Source organism: Ovis aries, chromosome 17, assembly GCF_016772045.2.
Source record: "Ovis aries strain OAR_USU_Benz2616 breed Rambouillet chromosome 17, ARS-UI_Ramb_v3.0, whole genome shotgun sequence".
Classification (NCBI taxonomy): Eukaryota; Metazoa; Chordata; class Mammalia; order Artiodactyla; family Bovidae; genus Ovis; species Ovis aries.
This window is the reverse complement of record NC_056070.1, coordinates 48,294,414-48,315,150: the sequence shown is the minus strand read 5'-3', so window position 1 is coordinate 48,315,150 and position 20,737 is coordinate 48,294,414. Positions and strand designations below refer to the sequence as shown.

The following is a 20,737-nucleotide window of genomic DNA, read 5'->3' as shown; positions in this document are numbered from 1 at the left end:
AGGAGCCTGGTGGGCTGCAGTCCTTGGGGTTGCGAAGAGTTGGACATGACTGAGCGACTTCACTTTCACTTTTCACTTTCATGCATTGGAGAAGGAAATGGCAACCCACTCCAGTGTTCTTGCCTGGAGAATCCCAGGGACGGGGGAGCCTGGTGGGCTGCCGTCTCTGGGGTCGCACAGAGTCGGACACGACTGAAGCGACTTAACAGCAGCAGTGCCTTTTGAGATTACCAAGGTAGGAAATGTGCCATCAGGTTAGGGATCATCTTTCAGAATAAATATGCTCCTGGTGGGGAGGGAGTGGAATATTTTTGCACTTGACATTCGCAGCATCTCAGATATTTTTGGTTCCCATACATTTGTGCCCTCCGTGATTTATCATACTGCATGTTCCTGGAAGATATAGTCTATGTCTCTTTCCTTTCCTTCCTGGTTCCTCGCCATCATGGTGACTGATATCATGAACAGCAGGCCTACATTTGAAGCCATCTTTTTCCATCATAAACACCAGCAGTTCCAGATGAACCCATTTTCCAGGGACGATACACTTGGCTTTGTTTATTTTAATTTAAATTTTTAATTGGAGGATAATTGGTTTACAGTGTGTGTTAATTTCTGCGGTACAACGTGAATCAGCTGTTTAATATGTGTATAGAGATTCCCTTTCCGCGTTGAGCCTCACTCCCACCTCCCCCATCCCACCCCTCTAGGTCATCACAGAGCAGTAAGCTGAGCTCCCTGCGATCTGCAGCAGGCTCCCACTAGCTGTCTGTTTCACCCCTGGTAGTGTACATATGTCAGTGCTACTCTCTCAGTTCACCCCACCCTCCCCTTCCTGGCTATGTCCACATGTTCATTCTCTACGTCTGTGTCTCAGTTCTTATCTTGCAAATAGAGTCAACAGTCATCACCATATTTCTAGCTTCCAAATATTTGAGTTAATATTGCTGTTGTTTAGTCACTAAGTCATGTCTGACTCTTTCGTGACCCTCATGGATTGTAGCCCATCAAACTGCTCTGTCCATGGGATTTCCCAGGCAATAATACTGGAATAGATTATTATTTCCTCCTCCAGGGATTCTTTCCAAAACAGGGATCAAACCTGCATCTCCTGCATTAGCAGGCAGATACTTTACTACTGAGGCACCAGGGAAACCTCATGCATTGACAGACAATATTTGTTTTTCTTTTGCTGACTGACTTTACTCTGTATGACAGACTCTGAGTTCATCCGCATCACTACAACTGACTCAATTTCATTACTTTTTGTGCCTGAAAATATTCCATTATATATATGTGTGTATCAGTTCAGTTCAGTTCAGTTGCTCAGTCATGTCCGACTCTTTGTGACCCATGAATCGCAGCATGCCAGGCCTCCCTGTCCATCACCAGCTCCTGGAGTTCACTCAGACTCACATCCATCGAGTCAGTGATGCCATCCAGCCATCTCGTCCTCGGTTGTCCCCTTCTCCTCCTGCCCCCAATCCCTCCCAGCATCAGAGACTTTTCCAATGAGTCAACTCTTTGCATGAGGTAGCCAAAGTACTGGAGTTTCAGCTTTAGTATCATTGCTTCCAAAGAAATCCCAGGGTTGATCTCCTTCAGAATGGACTGGTTGGATCTCCTTGCAGTCCAAGGGACTCTCAAGAGTCTTCTCCAACACCACAGTTCAAAAGCATCAATTCTTCAGGCGCTCAGCCTTCTTCACAGTCCAACTCTCACATCCATACATGACTACTGGAAAAACCATAGCCTTGACTAGATGGACCTTAGTTGGCAAAGTAATGTCTCTGCTTTTGAATATGCTATCTAGGTTGGTCATAACTTTTCTTCCAAGGAGTAAGTGTCTTTTAATTTCATGGCTGCAATCACCATCTACAGTGATTTTGGAGCCCCCAAAAATAAAGTCTGACACTGTTTCCACTGTTTCTCCATCTATTTCCCATGGAGTGATGGGACCGGATGCCATGATCTTTGTTTTCTGAATGTTGAGCTTTAAGTCAACTTTTTCACTCTCCTCTTTCACTTTCATCAAGAGGCCTTTTAATTCCTCTTCACTTTCTGCCATAAGGGTGGTGTCATCTGCATATCTGAGGTTATTGATATTTCTCCCAGCAATCTTGATTCCAGCTTGTGCTTCATCCAGCCCAGCATTTCTCATGATGTACTCTGCATATAAGTGAAATAAGCAGGGTGACAATATACAGCCTTGATGTACTCCTTTTCCTATTTGGAACCAGTCTGTTGTTCCATGCCCAGTTCTAACTGTTGCTTCCTGACCTGCATACAGATTTCTCAAGAGGCAGGTTAGATGGTCTGGTATTCCCATCTCAGAATTTTCCACAGTTTATTGTGATCCACACAGTCAAAGGCTTTGGCATAGTCAATAAAGCAGAAATAGATGTTTTTCTGGAACTCTTGCTTTTCCATGATCCAGCGGATGTTGGCAATTTGATCTCTGGTTCCTCTGCCTTTTCTAAAACCAGCTTGAACATCAGGAAGTTCATGGTTCACATATTGCTGAAGCCTGGCTTGGAGAATTTTGAGCATTACTTTACTAGCGTGTGAGATGAGTGCAATTGTGCTGTAGTTTGAGCATTCTTTGGCATTGCCTTTCTTTGGGATTGGAATGAAACTGACCTTTCCAGTCCTGTGGCCACTGCTGAGTTTTCCAAATTTGCTGGCATATTGAGTGCAGCACTTTCACAGCATCAGCTTTCAGGATTTGAAATAGCTCTATTGGAATTCCATCACCTCCACTAGCTTTGTTCATAGTGATGCTTTCTAAGGCCCACTTGTCTTCACATTCCAGGATGTCTGGCTCTAGATGAGTGATCACACCATCGTGATTATCCGGGTCATGAAGATCCTTTTGTACAGTTCTGTGTATTCTTGCCACCTCTTCTTAATATCTTCTGCTTCTGTTAGGTCCATACCATTTCTGTCCTTTATCAAGCCCATCTTGCATGAAATGTTCCCTTGGTATCTCTAATTTTCTTGAAGAGATCTCTAGTCTTTCCCATTCTGTTGTTTCCTCTATTTCTTTGCATTGATCGCTGAAGAAGGCTTTCTTATCTCTTCTTGCTATTCTCTGGAACTCTGCATTCAGATGCTTATATCTTTCCTTTTCTCCTTTGCTTTTCACTTCTCTTCTTTTCACAGCTATTTGTAAGGCTTCCCCAGACAACCATTTTGCTTTTATACATATATATATCACAACTCGGGGCTTCCCTGGTGGCTCAGAGGTTAAAGCATCTGCCTCCAATGCAGGAGACCCGGGTTCGATCCCTGGGTTGGGAAGATCCCCTGGAGAAGGAAATGGCAATCCACTTCAGTATTCTTGCTTGGTGAATCCCATGGACGGAGAAGCCTAGTAGGTTACAGTCCACAGGGTCGCAAAGAGTCGGACATGACTGAGCGACTTCACCTGTATCACAACTTAAAAAAATCAATCAATTTATTGTAATTGGAGGCTAATTACTTTACATTATTGTGGTGGGTTTTGCCATACACTGACATGAATCAGCCACGGGTGTACATGTGTCCCCCCATCCTGAACCTCCCTCTCACCTCCCTCCCCATCCCATCCCTCTGGGTTGTCCCAGTGTACCAGCTTTGAGTGTCCTGTGTCAAACACTGAACTTGGACTGGCCATCTGTTTCACATACGGTAATATACATGTTTCAATGCTATTCTCTGTAATCATCACACCCTCGCCTTCTCCCACAGAGTCCTAAAGTCTGTTCTGTACATCTGTCTCTTTTGTTGTCTTGCACATAAGGACATCATTACCATCTTTCTAAATTCCATATATATGTGTTAATGTACTATATTGGTGTTTTTCTTTCTCACTTACTTCACTTTGTATAATAGGCTCCAGTTTCATCTACCTCAATAGAACTGACTCAACTGCATTCTTTTTAACAGCTGAGTAATATTCCACTGTGTCTATGTGCCACAGCTTTCTATCTGCCGATGCACGTCTAGGTTGCTTCCATGTCCTAGCTATTGTAATCAGTGCAGGGATGAACATTGGGGTACATGGGTCTGTTTCAATTCTGGTTTCCTCAGTGATATCACAACTTCTTTATACGTAGGTTCCTTTCATGTCCTAAGTATTGTAAATAGTGCTGCAGTGAACATTGGGGTACATGTGTCTTTTTGAATTATGATTATACTTGACTTTGATAGATGGAGGCTAACAATATTTTTCACATGTTAAAATTTAAAGTGTATTGACTTAAAATGGCCTTGCCTCACATGAGTAACCCCATGTCATGTTCACAATGGTGATACCTCTTCTATTCAGGGGAGTTAGATGTAATTGAACAAACAGCATGACATAGTCCATATGTTTTGGGAACTTTGGTTTTTTATGTCAATGCTTGGGGGTAATTAGTGAGAGGGTGTTTTAAAGGTAAACTGTGCTTTGTTAAGTATCCTAATTTTGCAGGTAATGGAATTCCTTTTGGAATCATCTTTGGTGGAACTGATTTAAATGAAGATGTTAACCAGGGAGATAAAAACAAAGTGATGGGAAAAGTCCTTGAAGAAGCCAGGTAATAGAATTTCACAGGAGTTAAGCGTTTAACCCTTTTGGATAAAATTCATTAACACAAAATGATGGAGTAAACCAGTAGTTTGGGAGTTTTTATGTCTTACCCTAAAAAACAATTTCTTTCTTTCTTTCATTTTTTCATGCAGCCGGCACATGTTTATTTTACCAGGAATAGTCATTGTAAACAAGTTACTGGTCTTGAGCAATTCTTTGACTACAGTTAATATTGGATGAATGTTCTTAAAATGTTTGTTGTGGTGGAAGAGATAGAATTATTGCTAAGAGTAAGTAAGGGTAAACTCAAGCTTTATTAGCACACAGTTTAGGGTCAACTTTGCATCGGGTTTGCCCAAGTAGAATGTTTTCATTTTTCCAGTTTTATTGAGATATTATTGACATGCAGAACTGTATCGGTTTAAGGTGGTGGTTTCTTGCTGAGTCCTGTCTGACTCTTGTGACCCCATGGACCTTAACCTGCCAGGCTCTTCTGTCCATGGGATTTCCCAAGCAAGAATACTAGAGTGGGTTGTCATTTTCTTCTCCCAAGGATCTTCCCAACCCAGGAACTGAACCCAGCTTTCCTGCATTGCAGGCAACTTCTTTACTGACTGAGCCATCAGGGGTGAATGGCATAATGACTTGATTTGAAATGATTATCACAGCAAATTTAGTGAACACCCATCATCTCCTATAGCTACAAATTTAATTAAGTAGAAAAGAGATTTTTTTTTCCCCCTTGTGGTGAGATTTACTTAAATGCTTAAGATTTACTCTCTTAGTTCCCCAACCAGGGATAGAACCGTTGCCCCTTGCAGTGGGGAGCATGGCGTCCTAACCACTGGACAACCAAGGAAGTTCCTGAAACTTTGTGCCCTTTGACTAATACCTTTCTGGTTCTCCCTCCCCTACCTTCTTTCATCTTACTCATGCTTCCATGAGTTTGCCTGCTTTAGATTCCACATATTGGTGGAGTCACCCAGCCCCCCGCCCTGCCCTGCCCCCCGCCGCCATTTGTCCTTCAATGTCTGGCTTGTTTCTCTGAGCATAAGTATGCCCCAGGTTCATCCATGTTGTTGCAGACGACCGGTTGTCCTCCTTTTTAGAGGCTGAATAGTATTCTAGTGTATGTGCATGCCACATTTTCTTTTATTTTTTAAAAAATTTTATTTATTTAATTTTGGCTGCTCTGGGTCTTCAGAGCACACAGCCTCTCTTGCACACAGCCTTTCTCTAGCTGGGGCAAGTGGAAGCTACTTTCTGTTGCAGTGTGTGGACTCAGTGGTTGGAGTGCATGGGCTTCATTGCTTTGTGGCATGTGGGGTCCTGCCCCACCAGGGATCCAACCCCTGTCCCCTGCATTGGCAGGTGGATTCTTAACTGCAAGACCACCAGGGAAGTCCCATGCCACATTTTATGTAGCCATTTGTCTGTTGATGTGTATTGCTTGCATGTCCCCAGTATGTAGGCAGCCTTGGTGTTTTTGTGGCTCATCTGTCACCCTTCCATGACTGAGGAACTATGGTCAGGGAATCCTGGCCTCTTCATGTCTGTATAATTGTCCCATTTCTGATCCATACCAAGGACAGAACTCCAGGTTCTGTTGTACAGCCTAGTTCAGTTCAATTCACTCGCTCAGTTGTGTCAGACTCTTTGCAACCCCATGGACTGCAACATATCAGGCTTCCCTGTCCATCACCAACTCCCAGAGTTTACTCAAACTCATGTCCATTGAGTCGGTGATGCCATCCAACCAACTCATCCTCTGTTGTCCCCTTCTCCTCCCACCTTCAATCTTTCCCAGCATCAGTGTCTTTTCCAGTGTGTCAGTTCTTCGCATCAGGTGGGCAAAGTCTTGGAGTTTCAGTTTGAGCATCAGTCCTTCCAATGAATATTCAGGACTGATCTTCTTTAGGATGGACTGGTTGGATCTCCTTGCTGTCCAAGGGACTCTCAAGGGTCTTTTCCAACACCGCAGTTCAAAAGCAACAATTCCTTGGTGCTCAGCTTTCTTTATAGTCCAACTCCAACTCTCATATCCATACACGACTACTGGAAAAACCATAGCCTTGACTAGACGGACCTTTGTTGGCAAAGTAATGTCTCTGCTTTTTAACATGCTGTCTAGGTTGGTCATAACTTTTCTTCCAAGGAGTAAGCGTCTTTTAATTTCATGGCTGCAATCACCATCTGCAGTTATTTTGGAGCCCCCAAAAATAAAGTCTGACACTTTCCACTGTTTCCCCATCTATTTGCCATGAAGTAATGGGACCAGATGCCATGATCTTCGTTTTCTGAATGTTGAGTTTTAAGCCAACTTTTTCACTTTCCTCTTTCACTTTCATCAAGAGGCTTTTGAATTCCTCTTCACTTTCTGCCATAAGGATAGTGTCGTCTGCATATCTGAGGTTATTGATATTTCTCCCGGCAATCTTGATTCCAGCTTGTGCTTCATCCAGCCCAGGATTTCTCTTGATGTACTTTGCATAGAAGTTCAATATAGCAGGGTAACAATATACAGCCTTGACGCACTCCTTTCCTGATTTGGAACCAGTTTGTTGTTCCATGTCCAGTTCTAACTGTTGCTTCTTGACCTGCACACAGATTTCTCAGGAGGCAGGTCAGGCTGTCTGATATTCCCCTCTCTTTAAGAGTTTTCCACAGTTTCATGTGATCCACACAGTCAAAGCCTTTGGCATAGTCAACAAAGCAGAAATAGATGTTTTACTGGAACTCTCTTGCTTTTTTCGATGATCCAACGGATGTTGGCAGTTTGATCTCTGGTTCCTCTGCCTTTTCTAAAATGAGCTTGAACATCTGGAAGTTCACGGTTCATGCACTGTTGAAACCTGGCACCAGTGTGTTTTGGTTAAGATAGGTGTCAGTCTTGCTTCTTAAAACTAGGTCACAGTTGGATGTAGTTGCATTGCAGGACCTTGCTTCTTCCTGAAGACTTCCTGGAAACAAATGTGGCAATACAACCTTTTTAACATAAGGAGTACCTTCTGTGTATGTGTTTGTGTTTTACAATAAATATAGGCATGAAAACAGTGCCAGCTCACCTTGAAAGGCGATGTATCATTGTAGGTTTTCTTCTTGTTGTTGTTCTTACACCCTAAAAATTTAATGTCTTTAGATTCCTTCAGTCTGTAATGCATTGCCTTTTAGAAGGAAAATCATTCTTCTTAGGATAAACAGTATGGAATGAATCATCTTATGATATTGTCATTAGCATTATTCATTGTGTTATTATTAAAACACACATTGATTTTTGTTTGGGGGCTATTGATTGAAGTTAGTGGGCAGGGAAGTTGCATGAATCATAGGTTTTTTTGGTCTGACACGATACAGCGCAGTTTTCTGTAAACAAAGTATTGAACTTGTCTTACTTTATGACAGGTGTTTCATTTGAACACTTATATTTTTCCTGTAAGGTATACTTTTCAACTGTAAAATTTTATTTATTGATTGGCCCCACCATGCAACAAGCAAGATCTTAATTGCTAGACCAGTGATCAAACCTGTACCCTCTGCCGTGGAAGCTCAGAGTCCTAAGCACAGGACCACCAGGAAATTCCCTCAACTTTTTTTTAATATTTAAAACTTCTTTTTCCCTGTATGGTATAGTATGTGAACTTATTTTAGCACTCATTTTTTGGCTTCTGAACACTGTGATAAGTATTTGGTAGTTATAAATACCAAAATTAAATAAGGAGTAATTGAAATTTGTGAAAATTGCTTAGTGAAGGCTCATCCAGTTGCCTATTAGAAAAACTTAACCTTGCCAAGCAAGTGACCAGTAGTTTGTATGGAATAAATTGCCTCATAAATATTTCCACGATTATGAAATCTATAGCATATTAGTAGGTTAAACCACACGAAATTACTGTTTTGTAGCTCAAAAATGGTTGAATGGCAGTAATTTCACATGGCTTTTGAGCTACGTAGTGTTACTGAAGATGTTTTTGACAAACAGAATTCTTTGTCAATTTTGAAATGGCAGTATTCAAGCTAAAGTACAAAAGTGGTAGTTTTTATATTTTTCCTTTGTGTTTCTGTTTATGGTTTCCTCAGATAGTATTTCTTTTATTTTTATTTTTTATAGTTGATTTCCAATGTTGTGCTAATTTCTGCTGTAAAGCAAAGTGATTCAGTTATACACATATATATTCTTTTTAAATATTCTTTTCTGTTATAGATTATCACAGCATACTGAATATAGTTCCCTGTACCATACAGCAGGACCTTAGTGTTTATCCATTTTATATATGATGGTTTGTATCTGCTGACCCCAACCTCCAATCCATCCCTCCCCCTGGCAACCATAAGTCTCTTCTCTATGTCCCTGAGTCTGTTTCGGTTTCATAGATAGGTTCATTTCTGTCAAATTTTAGATTCCACATAAAAGTGATAATACATATTTGTCTTTCTCTGTCTGACTGACTTCACTTAGTATGATAATCTCCAGGCCTATCCATGTTGTTGCAAATGACATTATTTCATTCTTTTTTGTGGCCAAGTAATATTCCAATGTATATATGTACCACGTTTTCATTATCCATTCATCTGTTGATGGACATGTAGGTTGTTTCCATGTCTTGCCTATTATAAATAGTTGAAATGAGGAAATGGCAACCCACTCCAGTATTCTTGCCTGGAGAATCCTACGACTAGGGGAGCCTTGCAGGCTATAGTTCATAGAGTTGCACAGAGTCAGACACGACTGAAGTGACTTAGCACATGTTATTTTAAATGTTTTTTTCTTCTGGGGATCTTTGGGCTAAGAACTCTTTTAAAAGGTTATTTGTTAGGTGAGTGTAAAGCCAGGGCTACTGTTTGTATATAAAGGGCCACAATAAAGACTGTGTTATCTGCAGCTCTGAAATAAATGACATGTCCGACAAGTTAATTCCAGTTGACCCTCCTGACTCCTGGACCATTATCCTGTGCACCTTTGATGAAAACCCTCCCAAGAATCTCATCCTTCCCTGTTGTCTTAAATATGCTGTAGCTCCTACTGATGCCTCATCCTGGGTGTCAAATGAGCAGGATGTGATGGTGGGGACCATTACGTAGGTAGGAACAGTCACTGTCAGCCTCCAGGCTATGATACACACACAGTCTGCTCTGCACACCTGGGACATTTTTCATTTATTTTCTCCCTCTCTCCATTCTTTTTTCACCCTCACCTGTTTGGATTTTAGGGCAAATTCCTGTTGGAATTTAGGGCAAAACTGTTCCTTCTCTTGCTTAGTCACTCATTCAGCCAGCAGGTATTTTTGCCTCCTGGGTGCCAGACACTCCAAGGGGCTGGGGCGGTGGATGTGAGCAGAGCAGTGTTCCAGCATATGTGGAGCTGACATTCTCACAGGAAGCGAGAGCGTCAGGCTTGCCGAGTGAGTGGATTTCCCTTCTCACAAAAGCCTGAGGACTGCACTTGTGCATGTATTCATCAATGCTGCTATGAGGTACAATGCACAGTCCTAGTGTCACTGAGCTCGTTCTCTGTTCAATGGCTCTTCTTGGTTCTTGGGATCTTTTCTTTTTGGACAGTGTGAGGCTGTCACTGGCCATGGGGGGTGCCCCATCGTCTTGCAGATGTTCTGGTAGTTGTGTGAGTACTAGTGGAAAATAATAATAGCAGATGTGAAATGAACGAGGGACCAGGAACTGTGGCAGTCAATTTACAGGCAAGATGCTCTTTGTTTGGTTCTTAAGTTTCTCAGCTTCCCTGGCTTGGGAAGATCCCCTGGAGAAGGAAATGGCAACCCACTCCAGTACTCTTGCCTGGAAAATCCCATGGACTGAGGAGCCTGGTAGGGTACAGTCCATGGGGTTGCAAAGAGTCGGACATGACGGAGCGACTTCATTTCACTTCTAAGTTTCTCATTTTTGCAGTTTTCCACCAATGAAAGTTTCTACACTCCTTGTAACTGCTGTTTAGCTCCTTGTCTCTCCTTTTTATCCCCATTTTTTGGAAAAAAGCTGATGGCCTTAGAATACAGTTGATGTTATCATTTCGCTAGTGTTTGGGGAGGGGGGCATAGAGAACATCTCACTGGATTCTCCAATCCCTACTGGACTCAGATGCAAGGTTTAATGTGGTCTGGTCCTCGTTGCTCATGTTTAACATACACAAAGGGAAGGATTCTGTATTTCTCCCTTAAGTAAGGGGCATACGATTGGCTGTGTCTGGGATTGGTTGCTGGTTGTAAAAGTGGGAGGGGAGAAGGGAAGGCTTGGAGAAGACACAGGGGAATACAAGCTCCCCTTTCTGGGTCATGCCACAGGGGAAAAATCACATAATAATGCCTTTCTTTTGTTGACTCTGCTGTGTGTGCAGCTTGCAGGACTTTAGTTTTGCAACCAGGGATCATATCCGGGTCCTGACCACAGAAGCACCAAGTCCTAACCACTCAACTGCCAGGGAATTCCCTATGAATGGTTCTTTGCTCCAACATTCTTTACTGAGCTATTTGTCTAATGATGATTTTCTATTTCTACCACTCCTACATTGGTTAATTGGAATTCTACTACAATAAGAGTTGTCTGTTTGACCCTAGTTACTTCTTCAATTATTTATATGGTTACATCAACATGGACTCATGGCTATTTATTTTATTTTATTGGGTTGGCCAAAAAGTTCGTTTGGGTTTCTTCATGCTATCTTACAGAATAAATTTTTTAAAAATAAATTTATTTATTTTAATTGGAGGCTAATTACTTTAAAATATTGTAGTGGTTTTGCCATACATTGACATGAATCCGCCATGGGTGTACATATGTTCCCCATCCTGAAACGCCCTCCCACCTCCCTCCTCATCCCATCCCTCAGGGTCATCCAAGTGCACCAGCCGCGAGCACCCTGTCTCATGCATCGAACCTGGACTGGCGATCTGTTACATGTTTCAATGCCATTCTCCCAAATCATCCCACCCTCACCCTCTCCCACAGAGTCTAAAAGACTGTTCTATACATCTGTGTCTCTTGCTGTCTCTCATATAGGGTTATCATTACCATCTTTCTAAATTCCATATATATGCATTAGTATACTGTATTGGTGTTTTCCTTTCTGGCTTACTTCACTCTTACAGAATGAATTTTCGGCCAACTCAATATTTGACTCTGTAGCTCATATTACCTTTTTTGCTGCCCAAATCACCCCAGCCACAGCTATCGGAGATATTTTGAGTTGACTTCTGCATCCTTTCAACAAGCTCTCTCTGTATTTTGAACTCTCTTACTTTCTGGCACCATACCTACTTCATTCTGTGGGTACCCAGTCCTGCTTCTGGAAACACGCAATTCTTAATGAGTAGGGGCATTCACATTCTTTGTCCACGAACATTCAATAAATCTTGAGCACATCAGCCTAGTCTTCCTTTAGCGAAGCTAGTGAACCACATATCCTGCCCCTGAATATCAAGAAGTTCCTTGCTTCTCTCATCCATCTTGCTTTCTGTCGTTATCTCTGCTTCTCTGTCCTTCCATAAAGGAACAAGAAAAATAGGAAGCTTTGAGCTTCATTTGTTTATTTCCTGCCTACACAACTTCTTTTTTTGGATGTGAGTGGAGATGAGACCTCATAGCCAACGACCGCGGCTAATAAAGATTGATTGCGCTGTAAATTCTGCTTCTCACCTGTCTGTCACCATTTGTTCCAGAGCGCTGTTTTTCAGTTATGTTGATTAGATTCTGCCCTAATTGTTACCATTCTTTCTGTTCGCTTTCCTAGATTTGCTGTCGCTTTCACGGAGTCAATGAAGGAAACGGCCCAAAGACAGTGGGTAGGTGTTCCTTTCGTGTTTTGATTGGGCAGGACTGGTGAAGTTGCAGGATTGGAGAACAGGAAGGCAGTTTTATTAAAGAGCTAACAAACTTCCTATTGGCACTGCCCGTCCTTGGTGGCCATCATGGTGTATTATATTTCTCATATATTGACTTTTTCTTTTTTTTTTTTTAAATTTGTGTAGGTACTCTTAAACCTTCACTGATTTTTTTTTCTGATGTTCTTCTTGAATAGCAAAAATAGCCCAATACCCAGATCTTTTCATGCTTTGTCAGTTCTCCTTTTGTGGGCTGCTGCTAAGTCGCTTCAGTCGTGTCCGACTCTGTGCGACCCCATAGACGGCAGCCCACCAAGTTCCGCCGTCCCTGGGATTCTCCAGGCAAGAACACTGAAGTGGGTTGCCATTTCCTTCTCCAGTGCATGAAAGTAAAAAGTGAAAGTGAAGTCGCTCAGTCGTGTCCAACTCTTAGAGACCCCATGGACTGCAGCCTACCAAGCTCCTCCGTCCACGGGATTTTCCAGGCAAGAGTACTGGAGTGGGGTGCCATTGCCTTATGGTTTACAAATCACACTGTAAATGTGGCAGCATCCTCGTACACATTGAGAAAATCTGATTGCACGAGTAGTCCCTTAGGTGGCACCTGGAGTTTCCTAGGCTGGACTCTTATTAGAAGAGCAGTAACAAGCAGAGGGCTTTGTCGCTCTGTGAGTTAATGCCCTTATTGACTTTCTAAATTCATTACAACTTAGGGGATGGGTGAGAGGAGCTGGCCGGAGTCTAAATCCTCTGTAGAGCCCTGGTGGAGCCAGTGTATGCAAAACTAGAGAAAAAAGCCAGCTGAAATGCCACTTGCCTTGGGTGGTCCGTAGGCGCGAGGCTATTTTTCTCAGGTGGTGGCCCCCTGCAGTGTGCCTGGGCCACCAGGATTGCTGGCCCCTGGGCTTTGCCAGCCAGTCATTGTGCTGGCACACTTACACCACAGCACTTACACCCTTGTCATCTGGAAGCATTATTCCTGTTGGTGGCATTTGGCTGGCTATGTGCATTCTTTATCTATAGGATTTCAACTCATAAAACCTTATGCTTGGACACGGCTACAGTGCAACAAGGGCAGACACAGTCTTTTGTGGGAATGGTGGTCCTTTACCAAAGCCCAGAGCACCGTGTGTACTTGAAGATACCCTGCAGCCAGAGTGGGGAGTCTTTTTTTTTTTTCTTTTCACCTCAAACTCCCCAGGTGGAGAATCCGAGGGGGCATTTTTCAGGGCAATGTAATGAGTGAAAAACAGCAAGCTTCCTGGCTGCCCGTTTCATGTCTGTATCAGTCTGACTGTTCATCAGCCTTATGGCGGTGATGTACCAGTGGTTCTCAAAGGGGTTTCCCCGGGACTCTCTCAGGATCTCTACAGAGTCAAACCAATTTCCTTCATAGTGCTCAGACTTTATCAGAGGCATGATGAAAGGCAAAAACCTTTTTCACCATGTGGAGAGCACTGCTGAGGAAAACATCATCATGAAGGCAGGGGTACCCATGGATTATTCACCACCACCCACATGTAGTTAAAAAACAAGAGCTAGTTTCGCTTACGGAGAAGGCAATAGCACCCCACTCCAGTACTCTTGCCTGGAAAATCCTATGGACGGAGGGGCCTGGTAGGCTGCAGTCTGTGGCGTCTCGAAGAGTTGGACATGACTGAGAGAATTCCCTTTCACTTTTCACTTTCATGCATTGGAGAAGGAAATGGCAACCCACTCCAGTATTCTTGCCTGGAGAATCCCAGGGATGAGGGAGCCTGGTGGGCTGCCATCTATGGGGTTGCACAGAGTTGGACACGACTGAAGTGACTTAGCAGTTTTGCTTAAGAATGTCCTTGATGAAGCACAAAAATTATTGATTTTCTCAAACATTAACCTTTGAATACATTTTAAAAAATGTTTTGTGTGATGACATGGGAAGTATACATCAGCTGTTTCTGCTGGGTCTCAGTGAAGGATGGGGTTATCTTGAGCAAAAACCCTGGTGGGATGTTGAGGGTATAGACTGAACCAGTTTCTTCTTCATAGGATTTTTTTTTTTTTAATCTGAAAGACTGGTAGACAAATTATGTTTCCTCCGACTTGGGCATCTGGCAGTCATTTAGTCATTTCCTTAAAAATGAGATAATTGAGTGAATTGCTTCCAGAAAAACAACGAGTAGTATTTACTGCCAATGATACCATTTGAATTTTCAAGCAAAAATTAGAATTTGGTAGAAAATCCCAAGGACAGAAGAGCCTGGCGGGCTATAGACCATGGGATGGCAAAGAGTTGAAGGTGACTGAGAGATGGAGCACACACACAGGCTGCCAAGAGGCAGACTGCTTTCCTGTACAGCTTTTCCTGATGACATCAGCGGTCATGTTAACAAATGTGATTTTTTTTTTTTTTCAAATGCTGTTTAATGAAATAGTTCCATGTTAGGAAGACCTGTGTCACCCAGTGAACCAATATTTTTCAAAAGACTAATCGGTGGCACTGCAGAACGATGCATAGATAACGGAACCATCAAAGTGCATGGTAGACCTATGGATTTTAATATATCAGAATGTGATGTCATTTCAGGTTCCGTCTTGCAACTCACATATAAGAAATAACCATTTGTTGAGTTTCGGTGTCATCAGTTCAGTCGCTCAGTCATGTGTGACTCTTTGTGACCCCATGGACTGCAGCACACCAGGCTTCCCTGTCCTTCACCAACTCCCAGAGCTTGCTCAAACTCATGTCCATCGAGTCAGTGATGCCATCCAACCATCTCATCCTCTGTTGTCCCCTTCTCTTCCCGCCTTCAATCTTTCCCAGCATCAGGGTCTTTTCTAATGAGTCAGTCCTTTGCATCAGGTGGCCAGAGTATTGGAGTTTCAGCTTCAGCATCAGTCCTTCCAATGAATATTCAGGACTGATTTCCTTTAGGATTGACTGGTTGGATCTCCTTGTAGTCCAACGGACTCTCAAGAGTCTTCTCCAGTACCACAGTTTAAAAACATCAATTCAGCTTTCTTTATAGTCCAACTCTCACATCCATACATGGCTACTGGAAAAACCACAGCTTTGACTAAACAGACCTTTGTCTGCAAAGTATGTCTCTGCTTTTTAATATGCTGTCTAGGTTGATCATAGCTTTTCCTCCAACAAGCAAGCGTTTGGTGTCATATCCAAGAATAAAACCCATAATGATCTGAAAAGGCTCAGGAAAGGCTCAGATTAAAATACTCCTCTCCAGTTCAACTACCTATCAGCAAGAAGCAGAATTTTCTTTCTATACTTCAGCCTAAACAACATATGGAAACAGATTGAATAGAGTAGTAAATATGAGACTCCAGCTGTCTTCTGCTAAGCCAGACATAAAAGAGAGGTTTTCCTTGTTGAAGCATTTTTCTCCCCCATGAGTTCCCCACCCCCTTCTCTAATTTCTCAATTAAAATTTATTTTTTAATCAGAGAATAATTGCTTTACAATGTTGTATTGGTTCCTGCCATACAACATTGGTTCCTGCTAGTCATAACTGTATGTGTATATACATATATCCCTTCCCTCTTGAGTCTCCCTTCCACCCTACCCTCCCAGCCCTGTAGGTCATCACAGAGTGCCAGGCTGGGCTCCCTTAACTTCTCAATTTAAACGTCACCTTTGTCCGTAAAATCTATGTGTCTCCCAAATTGGTAGAGATCTGTTCACTGCTGTATCAGTTATTTTTTGCTACATAACAAAGCTCATCAAACATAGTGCTTTAAGACAAACATTTATCGTGTTCTTTGTCTTGTCTGGGCATTTCTGGCTGAGGTCAGCTCAGCAAGGCTGGGTGCTCCAGCGTGGCTTAGCTCACATTCTGGAGCCCCTCAACTGGGCTGGCTGGGACACTTGCTGTCTCTCTCTACGTGGTCTATTGCCCTGTATTAAGCTCAGTGGCAGGAGAGTGCAGGCACCAGTGCCTGAGCTGGCTGCACGCTTCTGCCTGTGTGATGTTTGCTCCTGTCCTGCTGGCCAGAGCAAGTCAAGAATGGAGACGTTATCTCCTCCTCATTATAGGATGATCTTCAAGATAGCCTTGAAAAAGCTTGGATTCAAGGAGGTGGTAATCTGTGGTCCATTTTAATAATCCGCCACACTTAGCATTTGTCCCTCACGATTATAACACTTCTTTCCTTTACTTTTCTCTCCGTGTGGCTGTGAGCTCTTTGAGGTCAGGAACCAGATATGATTCACCCTGTTATCCCCAGAGATAGCATAACACCTCCCATTCAATACGTTTTTGTCCAGTTGACTTTGTCAGGAATGGATCTTTCTTTAAAACTTTTTAATACAGAAATGCCCAAGCATGCACAAAAGTAGCATGAATAGTCAGGTAAAAATCTATACACGTACTGTCTACTTACCATTCTCCAATCCTTATTTAATCGACTCTTATTCTCTACTCACAACTCCTACACATACACACATACACACATACACACACACACACTTCTTTTTTCTGGAATATTTTAAAAAATCACAACCACCATGCCATTTTATTGTTTTAACGTTCTAACCCAGCTTTTTTTCCTGAACAACTAATTGCCGTAGTTAGCTTCCAGTTTTTGAGTCTATAAACCCCTTTGGCTGGCCCCGATAAAAGTCCCCTAAGTAGCATTACAATTTGATGAATGTTTTATGTTTCATTATGTTTTTTAAAAAACTTTTTATTTTATATTGGAGTATTGATGATGAACAATGCTGTGATGATTTCAGGTGCACAGCAGAGTGACCATTCCATTTTATCTGTGCGTATATGCCATTTACCTGCAAATATTCCTTGAGTAAAAGCTTTTTTTTTTTTTTTTTTTTAACATAAGCTCCATGTTATAGATCCATTTGTGGGCAGGAAGATCACAGTGTGTAAGGAAGAATAAAAAAGGGCTCAGGGATGTTAACATTTTATGAATAAGTTGGAAGAACTTGAGTCAAGGAGTTTAGATGAGGAAAGGGAGGAGTATGGAGCCTTTGAGTTGCAGACACATTGAATTAGAGACAAAGATGGAACCTGAGGGGTAACTATCTAGCTGTGGTCAGAAAGGAGTGCAACTGGAGATAACAGATATAGGAGTCAGCAGTGTCAAGGTGATACTTGAAGCGTGGAAATGATTATTCTTAGATGGGATTAACTTTTAGACGTGATGATGAGAAAGCAGTGTTAAACGCATAGTTCAGTTACATTTGGGGCCGACTTTGCAGTCCTGGTGATAATAGCCAGCAGTATCCTATATGAAGAGTCATTTCTTGTTTTTTTGGCTGGGCCGAGAGGCTTGCTGGATCTTAGTTCCCCTTCCACTGCAGTGAGCCCTGAGCCACCGCAGTGCAATGAGAGCAGAGTCGTAACCACTGGACAACCAGGGAATTCCTGGAAGGATCATCTTACATTTCAAGATTAAGTTGGCCATTTGCCTGTCACCCAGGAGGTCAGTCACACTCTAAGCCTGGGTTAGCAGTCTTTGTTTTCAGAAAGATACTTTCCCGAATATAATAACAAGGCATTTGAAGAAAAATGAGAGAAGTCAGCAAAACTTGTTTGGTTTTGGATGATGATATCAGAGGCAGTATCATAAAAGCTCATAGCAGAAAGGATGAATTTATTTTTATAGTTTAAAGTGGTGGGGTTAGTTATTAAATTCGAATGTGAACCTGTTTTTTTTTTTTAATACAGCTTTATGGAATTTTTTTTTTTGGTGGATGATTTTTCAATAAAGTTAGCTCAATATCTTTATTTGATTAGTTTTTAAAAATAAAAACTATATAGAAATAATATAAAGGTTAACTGTTCAGCCATATCTTCGGAATTCTTTGAGATGGATTTTTGTGGAAAGACTGTTTGTAGTTATGTGTTCTGAACAGTGATGTAGTTTTTGAATAATTAAGGTTTGTTCTTCATTATTGAACTGCCAGCTCTTGTTTTTAATTCTTTCTTCTTTATTTTGGTGAGCAGGCTTGACTCAGGTATAAATATAGTTAATCCTTTCTAATTATTATCAGACCAGAATCAAGTTCCAATAATCCCGGATTAGAAAGAAAGACTTACAGCCCTTGCTTCTTACTGGTTTTGTGATTTCATTAAAGTCTGTGTAGATAAATACAGTTTTGAGCATAAAAGCTGGCCTAAAACTTATATTTTCTTAAGCTTCATTTGTATAAAAACACATGCACGCTCTTATAAAATTTTAATTTTATTAAAAAAAATCTAATTTTATTAAAAAATTTTTTTTTGCCTCTGCCATGTGGCATGTGGGATCTTAGTTCCCTGGTCAGGAATTGAACCCGTGCGCCCTGCATTGGAAGTGTCCTCGCACCACTTAACCACTGCATCACCAGGGAAGTCCCCATAGGCACTCTCTTGATACCAGCACTATACTAGAAGTTCAATGCAACCGACAAAGGTGAGCCATGGATCTAATTTAAAATTTTCTGGTAGCCACATTTTAAAAAGTAAGTGGAAACAAGAAAAATCAGTTGTAATGGTCTGTTTGACTTAATCCACCTCCTGGAGTTAGCCAACCTGTGAAAGATCAGCCAGCCTGCAAAGACTGCCCTCACTTTTGACATCAAGTTCAGGGGGTCCCCAGAACCAGCCTCAAGTTTGAGAATTTCCTTGCAAGATTCAGAACTCACTGAGTGTTATTATACTCACAGTTGTGGTTTACTGCTGGGAAAGGATACAGACTAAAATCAGCCAAAGGAAGAGACACAGGGGCTGATCCTCCATGGCCTTCTCCCTGGTGGAGCCGAGACTGTGTGCCCTCTGGTTATCCACCAGTGGTCATTTTAACCTCCAGTTATTTTAAAACAGATTTTATTGGTGTATAGTTGCTTTACGATTTTATGTCAGTTTCTGCTGTACAACAAAGTGAATCAGCTGTATGTATACGTATATCCCCTTTTTTTGGATTTCCTTCCCATTTAGGTCACTACAGAGGACAGAGTAGAATTCCCTGAACTATACAGTAGGTTCTGATTAGTTACCTATTTTATACATAGTAGTATATATACAGGACTTCCCTGGTGGCTCAGATGGTAAAGCGTCTGTCTACAATGCAGTAGACCCAGGTTCGATCCCTGGGTTGGGAAGATCCCCTAGAGAAGGAAATGGCAATCCACTCCAGTACTGTTGCCTGGAAAATCCCACGGACAGAGGAGCCTGGTAGGCTACAGTCCATGGGGTCGCAAAGAGTCTGACACAACTGAGCGACTTCATGGTTCATGGTTGGTAACTGAAACCTTTTCTCTCTGCAGAACCAGTGAGTGTGGTTTAATTTGTCTCCATTGAGTTCAAAACCCCACAGGCCTGTGTAAAGTTTAACTGCACTGTTTATGTGCTTTTTTTCTAGTAAGTACTCAGCTAAGAGGACTTTTTCTAAATTCAAATATTTATTTGTTAACTATTTTTACAAAATCGTGAGCTTGAGTCAATATTGCTTGATGCAATTATCATATTCAGAACAACATGTCACATGGGTACTCTTTGCTGAGTTTAGTGCTGAGCTAAGTTTCCTGGCATTGTTACTTTTCAGTGTTTTTTTTTTTTTTTTTTTTAATTTGGAAACTGAGTCACTGCCTCCAGAGCCCTCGTGTATCTACCCTGCCTTGGCACTCCTTAAAGAAAAATAACTTTGTGGAAGCAGTTAGGCGATGCTTAAAGAGTAATTTTCCTTTCATTGTGTACCTATACTCATCAAAGTTCTTTTGGAAGTTAAAATACAGAAAGCCAGACAGATCTCATTGACTGTCATATGCCCGGTTCATGGCACAGGTGAGCTCAAAAGGCCAATGTCCGTGTTAGTCCTGTTCTAATCTGAATGGGCTGCCTCTTGCCTAATCGTTGAAGTTTGTTGTCCTGAGAATTGCTTATTTCTTCTTCTTCCTGCATGGCCTACTGCTTTATATCTGATCATCTTTGAAAAATCACATTGACAGAATCTATACAGACCACATCTTTTATTATGGCTTATACTATAGTGGAAACTTAGGAAACATTTGCTTCCTTTGTTTCATCTTTGGAAACCCTAGTTTGTAATGCTGGCCCTCGCTGCAAATAGGCTGCAAAGGAAGCTCCAGGGACTGGTCATATCCTAGGGAGCTAATCATTTCTAATAACTTCTATTATGATTGGCTTCCCTCAGAGATTTCTTGATAGAACTGCAAGTGTTCTTTGCATTTTTCCCCCCATGTGAGATCCTTGAGAATTGAAAAATTTTAAAGTTTTTCCAAAGAATAGAAAAACTCATCATTTTCAGAGTATAGATTCTGAGTTAACCTTTCCCATAACCTGGGGCACAAACTTTTGGAATGATCTGAAGCATTGCTTCTAACTCAAAAGTTTACTAAGGC

The 20,737-nt window shown here is 41.8% G+C and overlaps 1 protein-coding gene and 1 non-coding gene across 2 annotated transcripts in view; both read left to right on the top strand.

Annotated features, from left to right (window-relative positions):
* GLT1D1 (glycosyltransferase 1 domain containing 1) overlaps nucleotides 1-20,737 on the top strand; it is a 118,912-nt gene that overhangs the window by 25,111 nt on the left and 73,064 nt on the right. Inside the window, exons 3-4 of the mRNA XM_004017310.6 lie at nucleotides 4,454-4,559; nucleotides 12,291-12,342. Coding sequence (XP_004017359.1) covers nucleotides 4,454-4,559; nucleotides 12,291-12,342 — 158 coding nt within the window. The remainder of the gene's footprint in view (nucleotides 1-4,453; nucleotides 4,560-12,290; nucleotides 12,343-20,737) is intronic.
* On the top strand, nucleotides 3,229-3,300 carry TRNAW-CCA (transfer RNA tryptophan (anticodon CCA)). The gene has a single exon. It is a non-coding gene; the product is annotated as a tRNA-Trp (tRNA).